Here is a 13,256-nt window from a genome sequence, read left to right on the forward strand (position 1 = left end):
CGCGGCCGCATTCTGGACCAGTTGAAGCCTCCGGATGCTCCTCATGGGGAGCCCCATGTATAGAGCATTACAGTAGTCCAGGCGGGAGGTGACGAGGGCATGAGTGACTGTGCGCAAAGCGTCCCGGTCCAGAAAAGGGCGCAACTGGTAAATCAGGCGAACCTGATAAAACGCCCCCCTGGTCACGGCCGACAAATGAGGGCCAGATTCTCATTTAGTCATGACAGTGGGTCTTTGTAGATTACTGTAGTTTTTTTTGTCTATATCTACATATATTTGACATATATTTGACTATGAGAATAAGGCTTTTTGTTTTTTAATTCTCCAAAAGTCTCCCTTTTTCCATCCCACCAGTTATAGTGAACAAGAATGACCATAGCCATGTAGCAGTAAAAGATTATTATTTCCATAAAGAAATATAGTATTTCTGAATCACAAATGTGGATAATGAGCAAAGACAATTAGAAAAACAGGAGAGGCTCTGCTTAAAATAAAACAGAGCTGGGCCACAAAGAAATTGCTGACTATGCATTCACTTAACAAATAACCCTGTTTTTTCTTTAAAAAAAAAAATCCTGGTGGTTTTCTTTTGGGGAGGGAGTGACACCAGTAGGAACTATACCAGTGTTCCACCATAATTTATTTAGACATCACAAATGAAATTAACGTTTCTGATCAAGAGGGAAAATGGGCCAATGCAGATTCAGTAGAAATTAGTCTTCAATGACTTAAACATTTGGGCAGGGCTGCTGCAAGTTATTTTTTTATTAGTTGGCTTGTTTACATTTCCCATTGTCTGAACTAGTCTTCCCTTTCCTTCCCTCAGGAAATGGAGAGCTGAGCAATAAGGAATTTGTTGCTATCATGAAGCAGAGGCTTATGAGGGGTTTGGAGAAACCCAAAGACATGGGCTTCACACGGCTCATCAGGGCTATGTGGAAGTGTGCTCAAGAGACCGCCTGGGATTTTGCCATGCCCAAGCAATAATCACCAGAAGACAAGAGAGCCTGGCTGCACCACCAAACTGGCAAGAATCTTGAATTCTCCTGCCTTCCTCTGCATCGTGATAGATGCTCCACGATGGAAGGTCTTCTTCAGTGGAGGGACTGTTCTTCATTACAGCACTGAAAGACATACCTTGGGAGGCAAAGACTGTTGAGCCACACGGCTTACTTCAAAACACCTAAGCAGAAATTTGAGTCCACTCTGACATTTATCTTGATAGTTGGTTTGCTTACTGACCTGCAAACATGTTTCTGTTTTCCATTAAGTTTTCTTTTTTTGTCTCTGGATGACCAAACCAAATCCTTTGTTACGTAGGTTTGAATATTCCATCTCTAATATCTCTAGTAGAAAATGGCCAAGCAAGGATGGTTCAGTGGACAGTACATCAGTAGCAGACTGAGTAGAAGGGATTTGTTGGATCAAAACAAAACAAAAATCAGTAGACTGAGCGTTTCCTCTTATCCAGTACCCCAAAATTGATCTGAAGCATTTGAAAGATAAAGTGGGGAGGGGGATCATGATAAATGGATCCTGACATTCAGAAATCCTTGCAAAATGTCCAGATATAGACTCTTTTCTCAGTTGTCTGAGTTTCAAAGCAGAAGGCAGGTGGGATGTTAATATGAAGAAATTTCTGCAACAGGGCTCATTCAGCAAAAATCTGCCTTTGCATTTTATTATGGATAAAACTGAAAAATATTGAAGAAGAGAATGTTTCTTGGTTAATGTTTCTTTGTTGTTTTTTAAATACAGGGTTAAATATAATGTTCTTCTCATTTCTCATTCCCTAAGAGTTACCTTGGACTTTGACCCTTATCAATGTATGCATTTCTGTCTGTAATTTTTCCTACTTATGATCTTACACGATTAGCCCTTAAAACTGCTTTTTACAGAGATTTGAGTGCTTGTAAAATATTATTCCAATTACAATAGATCCCAAAAAAATTTCTGGAAGAAAAATGTTTCTGTGGTGTCTTTCTCTATAGGAAATCCCCTGGATTTAAACCAGGCCGATTTTTCTCAACAATAACATTCAGCTGACCTTCTGCCAAAAGGAAAAGAGATGAATAGAAAATTTGATGCAGTTGATGTCTTTTCTCAATATATCAACTAACAATCCCATTTCATTGGTACTTCAAAATGACTAGAAGCAATGAGTCCCAAAGATGCTTTTTCATGAGGCAACTGGACTTTCTTTGTTTTTCTTTGAAGTCCTTTCGCTTCTCATCCAAGAATTTAGCTCTGACTGGATGGTGGGGAATGGAAGGATTTATACTCCTTGCAGACAGCTGGTCATTTGCATTCTTTTAGAGAGTCGTTAAGGCCACTTTGAGGTTTACTTGTGTCCTCAGGGTCACCTGAGCAGTGCAAATGTGTGTGGAGCCACCTTGGAACTGTTGAAAGGACTGTATTATAGATTGGAGATAGATATCCCTCCCCCTCTGTTGAGAGAGGGCTGTTCAATTTTGGCATAGATGGCCTCTTTGACCCCTCTTTCAAGTCAGCGGTCCTCTCTGTCCAAAATGTGGACTTTGCTGTCTTCAAAAGTGTGGCCTTTGTCTTTTAAATGCAGATGGACTGCTGACTCTTGTCCTGACGGAGAACAAACTGAAGAAGGCTCCACAAAAAGCATCTTTGGGATTACTATGACCTGGATGACTGAGAATCTCCACAGACATTTAGAAGCAATGACCCTGCTTTTTCTTCAGCATTTTTATTACACTATTCCTTTTCATTATGCAAAATGCAGAAAATGGGTTAGAAATGAATAAGCCTAGCAAATTGAGGCATTAGGTAAGAGAAGAGGAAATATACATCTGAATCGAATTTACACCGACACATATGTTTATTCCTCTCATTATTCACTGTTCCTCTCAATGCCTTTGTATGCTTGCAAACCTTCTTTACCCCAATCCAACCATACACTGATTTATATGAAGGATTTTGATCTTTAAACTTCTCTCCTTTTTCTTTGTGATGATCTCAACAGTTGCCCCTAATTATAATTCCTTTGACACTTTCATTTTTCCTTCCTATGTTTGCTTTGAAACCTGATCCTCATTTATTCTCTCTCTCTGACTAAATCACCTCAACATATCTCTCTCACACTAGTTCTATTTTGATCTTGATCTGTATTCATTCAGCACCCATTCGTGCCTGGATCTATCAATTTATTCTTTTTATTTCAACATGCTCTTATGCCCAGCCGTTGTTGTTTCTTTCAGTTTACCATTTTTATTACTTTATAATATAAAATACAAAAGCAAGTAGTAGGAGAGAAAAGCAAGTAATAGGAGAGAAAAGAGGGAAAGGGACAAGGAGAAGTGTAGAAAAGAAGGGAGAAAAAAAAAAAAGATGTTCACTTCTGACTCCCACTAGTGCAATAAGATAAAGCAGTAACATCCTCAACTTTTTACTTTTACATAAAGTAGCCATTTCTATAACAACAAATCTGTCTAATGGTAAAGCCCAAAATCAAAGTTTCATTTTTTTTCTACCTCAGGCACAAAGTTCAGAAGCAGCTTCCAAGTAGAAACAAAATATATATTTTTCTTTAATCAATGCAGTCAATTTAGCCATCTTTGCTAACTCCATCAGCTTTTGCAGCCCTTCTTCCATTGTAGGGATCGAAATGTCCTTCCATTTTTTTGCATAAAGTAGTCTTCCTGCTGTCAGCATATATAACAGCATATATTATTCCTATATCCATAACATTAAACAACCATGGGGATATATTATACTCTTCTTAGTCCTGGGGTCTTCAAACTTGGCCCTTTTATGACTTGTGGACCAACTTCCAGAATTCCTCAGCCAGCATGCCTGGCTGAGAAATTCTGGGAGTTGAAGTCCACAAGTCATAAAAGGGCCAAGTTTGAAGACCCCTGTCTTAGTCCCTGCTCAGTTCTGAACCATTAGCTAAGCATTCCATTTATTTTCACAAATGCTTTATTCCTATCATATTACTCCATTGGCAATCAGCCTTCAACTTCAGTTTATGAAAACCATTCCATAAATCAAGTACATTCACTTTGGTGTTTGAGTCCTCTAAATCAACAAATGCACAACAAATGTTCTCGTATTCATGTCTATGGAAGAATAAGGAACTGGTATGCATATTCCTGCTTGGTATTTCCCAGACTTTTCTTACAGTTACTTCTCTTTACTTTCAGTCCTAATTCTGCCAAAGCAGGAACCTTATTCTCTTTCTGTAGTTTTTACTGCCTCTCCAAAGGAACAATAACAACATTCTTCCAATTGTCAGGCACAGACAGTCTTCACGCATGTTAAATAACTCACAAAGCCACTTCATATTAATCACATTCTGACTTGAACATTTATTCACTTTGTCTATTCTGGCAGCCTCACTTTTTTTTTCCAGCATTTTCACTGCATGTATTAATTACTCCCTTTTTCATCTTTTTTTTCCCCCTGGACAGTAACATAGCATTTGTTTTAATCCCACTTTTCAACAAAATGATGTCAATGATCGTTCCCATAGAAATCTCTAAAATTCTCCTTCAACATTCCCCTACATCAGTTTCAGTTACTTCAGTTACTTAAATCCTTTTGGCCCTTATAATTTTTATTTATTCTGCTTGAGACTCCTTTTAAAGCTTTTTCACCTACTTACAAAATAGGGTTGTTTTTTATTTCCATCAAAATCTTTCTGCATTTCCTCTGTTTCTCTTAACCATTCCCTGCACTTTTTTACTGCATTCTTTGCAATTTTCTTTTTCTGTACATATGCATTACGTATCAATATTGATTCTTATTTATTTATAGCCATCATTCTCTTATATTCATTTTTCTTATCCATAGTTTTTTTCCTTTCATGTTTTTAACCCTCACCTGAACCATGTAGCCATAGTTCTGGAATAATTGGCAGCAAAGAATTTGCATGTCACAGTCAAGTTTTTACTGAAACAGTATACTGTTTCTTTTCTTTTTCTTTAATTATGAATGCAGTTCAGTCATCTAAAAGCCCAGCCCACTGTAATAGCATGTCTATCATTCTCACCCAAAGAGGCTTTTTCAAGAGGCAACTGGATTTTCTTTGTTTTTCCTTGAAGACATTTCGCTTCTCATGCAAGAAGCTTCTTCAGTTCTGACTTCTTGGATGAGAAGCAAAATGTCTTCAAAGAAAAACAAAGAAAATCTAGTTGCCTCTTGAAAAAGCAGCTTTGGGACAACCGTGACCTGGATGACTGAGAATCTCCACAGACATATCTGTCATTCTCATACTTGACTGAAAGATCCCAAGGCCTGATGATCCCTTCTATGGACATATGAAAATTATTTCAACCTTTGTGCATCCCTCAATTGTATTGCAGCTGCCATTCTTGTGTACAAAGTCTTAGCGGCTGTGTTCAAGATTTTAACACAGTTATTGGAAAGCTTGAAATGTTTATTTTCCCCCTAATAATTGTGAGTTATTTTATTTATTTATTTATTTATTTAATTACATTTATATCCCGCCCTTCTCCTTGCGGACTCAGGGCGGCTTAAATTGTGGCATTAGTATTTCAGGAGTAAAGGTGATCAAAGTCATGGTATCTTGCACAGCTCTCATGTTTTAATAAGACTTTACCTGTGACCCTACAACAAACAATGACGTCACCGCAAGAAAGTTTTTCGACCTAAATTCTTCTAGAACCGATCCACTTTACTGTGGTAAAGAAGACTTTTGTAACTGAGGACCTAAACGACACGTAAAACCTAAACTAGGGTTCTACCACGAAGTCTCGGGTCTCTTCGTGTTCCCAGGCACCATCTGCAACTCTTAAAAGCAGCTGCATCTTTTCCTGAGAACTCACCCCTGCTAGTCCTATTACTATGTGTTCGTTTACAGGAAGAAAAAGCAGGAATAAAAACACTTTGTCAGTCCCACAATGAAAACTAGATTGTTACATTCAACCTTAACCTTTTTAACAGGTAATAGTTAATAGGTAACGTATATTAAAACTGTAGTCACTAATACACCGTACAGGAAAATGAATACTTTCTAAGGATAATGTAGTGTGAAGTTAATACTTATATTCTTCTGCTACCAATGGTTACAGACAAAAGCCTTTACTCACAACTGAATTGAACTGCTATCCATCCATGCTTGAGAGGGCAGGAGAGCAGATGCATAACATTTGCTACCTCCTCCCTCCACCACCCCATCTCTATCCTGCCATTATTGTGTCTTTTCTGACTTACTGCTGAGTTGTGCTATCTTGATTTTGTATTTAAAGATTTTGTATGTGTAGCATGTGTAGCACATATCCCTTGGATAGCAAAGTTGACTAACAAGTGAATACTGGAGCCCATAACACCAGACATATCACTGGAAGGCAAAAATCACAAAACTGCGTCTCACTTATTTTGGCCACATCAAGCAGGGGAATTCACTGGAGAAAGCAATTATGCTTGGAAGAGTTAACGGTAAAAGCAAACCAGGCCGCCAAAGAACACAGTGGCTGCACACCATCAAAGTTCACACAGGTCAGAGTATATAGAACAACTCAAAGAAGTAGTGCAAGATTGGAAGACTGTGCTGGATCACCAAGAGTTGGACACAACTGAATGGATAGAAGCAGCATGTAATAAGGAAAAGGATCTATTGATTCTTCTGTCTTTGCCTTTCCTCCTTCATTGGACCATCAGCCAAAAATTCCATCAGTCTCAGCTCTGCAGCAGAGATGGAAGAGATCTGGCTGCAGGAGTTTGTGAATCGTCTCTAAAGTTTCTCTTAAGTCCCTCTTCCACTTTTCTACCTGGGTAACTGCCAGTGTGTTGCAAGACAACGGAAATGCAGAAAGAGAGGTAAATTCCAATGATTTAGCTTAATGGAAATGATTAATAAATAATGAAAGGGCTTGTTGAATAAAACATAAATGTTATCTTTAACTATTTAAAATATAGTCTAGCCTACATATTTTTATCAAATCCATGTAGACTTAAAAGCTCAAGCTTCCCAAAGCAGTGGAGACTGGAATGGTATTTAGAAGGAGTATTCAGATGATTCTCAACCACAATCAGTACGTCCTTGGGATAGGATATTCATCTGACAAACAAATGAACACAGATCATAAGACTTGTGTACTTTGGTGATTTCATCTACAGGCTATCAACCTGCAAGGAATAAACAAAACTGGTGAGTGTAAAATTTACTTCAATGTAAATCAAAATGCCAGAGGAGGAATAGATAAAATAGACATAAATAATATCCCAAAGGACAAAAGGCCACATCTTTTATTAGAAGGGCAAAAGGCAGAGAACCAAAAACAGGTGACCTTGAAGGAATAGAGGAATAGAAGCAACTGAGAGATCGAGCAAGGCACTGAGCTGGAAATAAGAGCCAATGCAAAGCAGGGCCCAAGGAGACTGGATAGATATTATTTGAAGAAAGGTCAAAGCCAAGGCATGAAAGCAAACATAGCGATATTCATCAGAACATGAATAATAAAACTTTCCCTGCTTGAGACCCTAAAGACTGTCGAACTGTAACGTGTCACACCGGAACCGTCTACCTACACTTCTCAAAAGGATTAACGAGTTTCAGAGAGGTTTGTTTGATAGTAGATATCTTACCGTTTTCTTATGTCTGATCTATTCCTCGAAAGAAAATTTACACCGGTCATAAAGGAGACAGAATTCTACCTGAAGAAACCAAAAATCTCTGTCCTTGTTCAAAGTGATACCTGTAAGGTCCCCATCCCATTCACAGCAACAGGGGAGAGTAATACAGCAATGATCAACCGGAAACATGATTTCACCTTGGGTTCTTATCGTTACGCTACAGTACTTTTATCAATTTCAACCATTAGATACAAAGGCTGAAACAACTGCAGAACCATGGTCAAGAAAAAGAAAGTGCAACAGAAGAAATAGAAAAAAATAGAAGAAAGTTGGTCTTACCACTCTACAAATAACTGCATATTTTTATCCTTCCCAAAATCACAAAGAGTTGCTCATTGCTGTGAAGACCGCTATTGTCCTAGGATTAATTCTGTTCACAGCTATGGTGGCCCAGACTGGAGTTCAACTCAAAATCTTGTCAACAGCACCATTTTCAGACAACCCATAATATGAGGACATGGAAACTATATTTCCTGCTATCCTTTCTCCCTTATATATGGCTTTCATCATAATGTTCTTTTTAGTAAAGAAGTTTGCCTTATTAATTCTATAGCTTGAAATGTGGGAGTTAAAGCATTGGTGAAGGAAAAATAAGAATCTAATTTTGCTTAGCTTAAAACTGAAGGTTTCTAAAGGATCTCCTGGCACCTACTAATGGCTGATTGTTTTATTTTTTTGCAAACAATACTAGGTCACAAGGCTCTGGGTGTTATTTTTTATAAACACACATATTAAACACTTATTAACAATGAATATAAATCAAACCTAATCTTCTATAACAGTGGTTCTCAACCTTTTTAATGCCGCGACCCCAACCGGTCGTAAGTCGAGGACTAAACCGGTCGTAAGTTGAGGACTAAACCGGTTGTAAGTCGAGGACTACCCAACCGGTCGTAAGTCAAGGACTTTCCCTGCCCGGGAGCGCCGCGCATGCGTGGTTCCGCCCCCTGCGCCAGCCAAGGCGTAGCTGGCAAGTGGCAGAGACGGAGCAGGCCGACCACCAGCTGGCCCAGCCCAAGGGAGGTAAGGCACCTGCTGGAAAAGGGGGAAAAAAATGGCGGACAAAAAAAATGGCGGACAGCCTTGCTTGGCGACCCCCATGAAATGGTCGATCGACCCCAAATGGGGTCCCGACCCACAGGTTGAGAACCACTGTTCTATAACATCATAGCATCCATACTTATTCTTTTTAAATTAATTTTTATTAAACAAATGTTTACAGAATAAAAACAATACAAATGGTGGACATGCCCAGTTGCGAAAAAATACTGGACTAAAATAAGAAGATGGATCGAAGAAATAATAGACTGGAAACCAGAGATCTTTTTGCTGGGTATTTTAAACAGAAAATATAGTAAATAAATACGGTACTTAATTCTACATACAGTACAACAATGGCAGCAAGAATTGCATACGCACAGTTCTGGAAAAATGAGAATATACCATCAGAGGAAGAAGTGATAAGAAAAATCCTGGACTGTGCTGAGATGGACAAGTTAACAAAAGAGATAAAAGAAAAGGAAGACACAGAGTACTATCTAATGTGGAACAAGTGGTATGACTGGTTGGAGACTAGAAATAATAGAGGAGAATAAATGTGAAAAGGTCAAAAGTGGAAAATGTGTGTATAATAATGTATAGTAATAATAATATGTATTATTCTTAGTATGAAGTATAATATGAAGGAAGAAAAATGCAAATAAGAAACAACAGGACAACAAGGACAAATATATCTAAAGAAGAATAAGGGGGGGGGGAATGTAAATAATAGAAGATTACCCTTACAAAATTGCTGTTAAAAAAAGGAGGAGTATACACTGTGTGTGTATGTGTGTTATGTTTTGTTTTGTTTTGTTGGTTTAAAAAATAAAAAAAAGTATTTAAAAAAAGATCATCTTCCTCACTCTCTTCAAGTGGTCACTTATGCATTCATAGAGCCACCAACCTACCTTCCCCTGTATCTTGGGTATAGGATAGAGGGTGGAGATTTAGGGGATGTCAGTGTCCGTGTTCTTCTGTTTATAAGGACTTCATGTGGTCAGTAAGTTTTGTGATGGGGAGATCACATCGTTGTTTTCTTGCCGACGTTTCATTACCCAAACTAGGTAACATCATCAGCATTGATGATGTCACCTAGTTTCGGTAATGAAATGTGTGCAAAAAAACCAACCAAGCTCAGAGAGCACCAAGGACCCCTCATTTCAACCAGGAGCTACAAATATTCTTCTTCATTGGAATTTTTTAAGTACAGACTCCCAGATACCAGTGTGCAAAATGATTTGTTTATAAGAGCTTTGTGTGGTCCATAGGTCTTGTGATGCGTCATGTTGTATCAAGTGAGGGTTATTCTAGAAATCTTGACTGCTGCAACAGTCTTAAGAATATTGAGGAGAAAAGCAGGAATTGCTCCCAGTAGGAGGCTGCCCTGCTCTAGATATGATGCTTTCTCTTGTGATAGCTTTGAGCATGAATGGAATCCACACCTGTGAATTTAGATGACCACGAAGAACCAACATAGCCCAGCTGCAAGTAAGGAATTTGTCCTTCTCAGGAACAAATCTTGCCTTGCAAGAAGAAAAGACCCTTCCTGACTTACAAGAAGGTACGGGACCTTTTATTTGGACTCAAAAAATGAAGAGGGACATTGGAAAGGGAAAGGAGACACACTAAAAATAATGAGTGAGGTTTATAGCTTTGATATCTCTCTGTCTAATACATTTTGATCAAATGAAACATTGTAATGTTCTTGCAGCAGAATTTGGAATATTAACTACAGTACTTATTTTCTTGAAATGTTTCTGGACTGCTTTCTAATGTAGTTCTGGGCAATATTTGTTTTCAACAGCAGAGCAGTTTATTTATATTCAACTATTTTCAGTTACATGAAAAAATAGTTTTTGGATTATTTTCTAAAGGAATTCTGGGAAAGTGTATATTTTTCTAACATTACAGGCAGTCCTTAACTTACAACCATTTGTTTAGTGACCATTCAAAATAGTCTTGAAAAAGTGACTTACAACTACTCCTTGCACTTTTGACCAGCACAGCATCCCCCCGGTCACATGATCACAATTCCGGTGCTTGGCAATTGGCATGTATATATCATCCATTCATTCATTCACCCATTCACGCATTCAATTTCTACAGCTATCCAACTCAACCAACTGACTCTGAGTGGCTTACAGTTCTAAAATTATAGAACAATTTGAACATTAAAACATAATAAAATAAAAACATCCACAAAATAAATAAGTACAAACAGCAACTTCCTGGGGTCACATGAGTATCCATTTGTGACCTTCCCAGCTAGCTTCTGACAGGCAAAGTCAATGAGAAACCTGGATTCACCTAACAACTGTATGACTCACTTCACAAGTGCAGTGATTTGCTTAACAACTGTGTCAACAAGGGTGCAAAATTGGGTGTCACTCATTTAAGAATCGCCTTGCTTAGCAACAGAAATTCTGCTTCCGGAATTATGGTGGTGAGTTGAGGCCTACCTGCTCTCCTGTTATATACATAACATCAGTAATGTTATTTTAAGGTGTTGGTTTAAAATTTAAACACAATACATCAGGCTACATTCATTCATACACCATTTACAGCACTGGTTAAATGTGGCTGCTGAATAAATCACAATATGCATGGTTATAAATGATGAACAAAAATGGCTGCGTTTACACAGGACAATAAAGCATAAACAAACAGACATTATGATAGGACATGTGGGGTGAAACCAGCTGAAGCATCTTGTACTTTTTCAGCCTCTTTTTTAAAAAGTCTATTTGAATATTCCCTTACTTATTGCTTGTATTTTAAGTATTACTGCCTGCATCCCAATATGGAGAAATTAGACAGCATTGTGGATAGCATTACAGAGTTTCTAAAAGAGTTCTCAAGGCTTCATAGAGTCATAGGATTGTAAGGAATCTTTGATGTCATCTCATCTAATAATATGCTTAGTGCCAGATCCACTAAAGTTTTACGATGGATGACTCTCCAGCTTCATCTAGTATTAACCAGTGAAGGAGAACAAGCCATTTTCTAAGGCAGTCTATTTATTGGTTGACAGCCATTACCCTCAGGGACTTTCTCCTAATAGCTATCTTGAGTCTACTTCCTTCTAGTTTCAAATCATTGGTTCTGGTCCTACCCTCCAAAACAGCCAAAAACAAATCTAGTCCTTCTTCCTTGTGTCAATGCTTTAAATATCTGGAGATTGCTCTCTTATCTTCCCTCAGTTTTCTGCTCTTCAGGCTGCAACTAGTGGTCCACGTAGAACAGGGGTGTCAAACTTGTGATGTCACATGACGTGTCACGACGTATCACAACTTTTTTCCTATTGCCGGCAATGGGGTGGGTGCGGTTTCAATGTGACGCATCCGGCCTATGGGCCGGCAGTTTGACACCCCTGATGTATAACATGGATTCTGGTCCTCTCACCAACTCAGTGACCTTCCACTAAACGTGTATCAATTTGTCAATATCCTTTTTAGATGATGTACCCAAAACCTTATGTTCACTTTTGTTCCAATGTTAAAAGCAACAATAATGTGTTTAATATTTCAAACCATAATAGAATTGTTTTCGGTTCCCTAAAGCACGAGTTTTCCATCTTTTTCAGGCTTGGAACCTATTAGTTAAAATATATATTATATCATAGAAACTTGGATCAAGAGGCCAAGCTCTAGTGATAGAAAATTGACTGTGTTTGAATTAACTTTATTATTTTGCAGCCCTTGGAGTTACAGAACTCTGTAAAGTTTTTGCATAATCCTAAGGTTCTGCAGAACACAGTTTGATAAATCCTGCTTTAGCATGCAAAGCCTGTGTTGTAACTCTAAAATCTGTGAGGTGAATGATTATAACAGGTACACTTCAACTTACAACTGTAATTAAGCCTGGAATTATAGTCATAAGTTGTGGTCGTTAAGTATATCATCATGTGATCATGCTCAATTTTTCTACCTTTTCTGCAATTGTTAAGTGAATGCCACAGTTGTTAAATAAGTGCTGCTATCATTAAAACCATTTTAGTCAGCAGACATTTTTTGCCAGAAATGAGAAGTAAATACCGGTTTCCAGGAAAAAAAAAGCCAAAAATCATTGTCACTGGACAAGACGTTGCAAATGGATGTAAATACAGACAGAGCCTCAACTGCAATTATGTGACTGGCAGGGGCAGCTATCAGAACTTCAAAACTGAGTTGTAGTTACATTTTTGAGAGTCTGTTCGAACAGTCATAAGTCAAGGACTACTTTTAATTTTAATCAGTTATGCAATTTATGCTAAAATAGCTTTCTCAGTTACTTCAGACTACAGATGATTGTTCAGTGATCACCATAACTGGATCTGTTTAATCATTTCATTCTAAAACATCACCTATTCCTGATACAGATGGAAATTTCCTTTAAAAATGCCCATCGTTGTGTCAGTATAATTTATACATATTTATGCAGGACTGCAGTAGTTTCCCAAGGCTTAAATAAATGCTTCAAGCAAATTGGTGCAATTGAAGCTGAGCTATCATTCCCAAGAGAGTATATGACTATATGTGTATTTATCTCTGTACAGATATCTCTATCTTGCACATCAGAAACATTCAAAATCAAAACTCTTTTTAATT

The 13,256-nt window shown here is 38.0% G+C and overlaps 1 protein-coding gene across 1 annotated transcript in view; it reads left to right on the forward strand.

Annotated features, from left to right (window-relative positions):
• Positions 1-1,938, forward strand: part of LOC107293787 (calcium uptake protein 1, mitochondrial) — a gene marked incomplete at its 5' end in the record, with an annotated part of 11,507 nt that extends 9,569 nt beyond the window's left edge. The window contains 1 exon segment of the mRNA XM_015822965.1: positions 827-1,938. Coding sequence (XP_015678451.1) covers positions 827-987 — 161 coding nt within the window.
• Positions 1,939-13,256: the final 11,318 nt, after the last annotated feature.

Source organism: Protobothrops mucrosquamatus, unplaced genomic scaffold (genome assembly GCF_001527695.2).
Source record: "Protobothrops mucrosquamatus isolate PMUCROS unplaced genomic scaffold, P.Mucros_1.0 scaffold1731, whole genome shotgun sequence".
NCBI lineage: Eukaryota > Metazoa > Chordata > Lepidosauria > Squamata > Viperidae > Protobothrops > Protobothrops mucrosquamatus.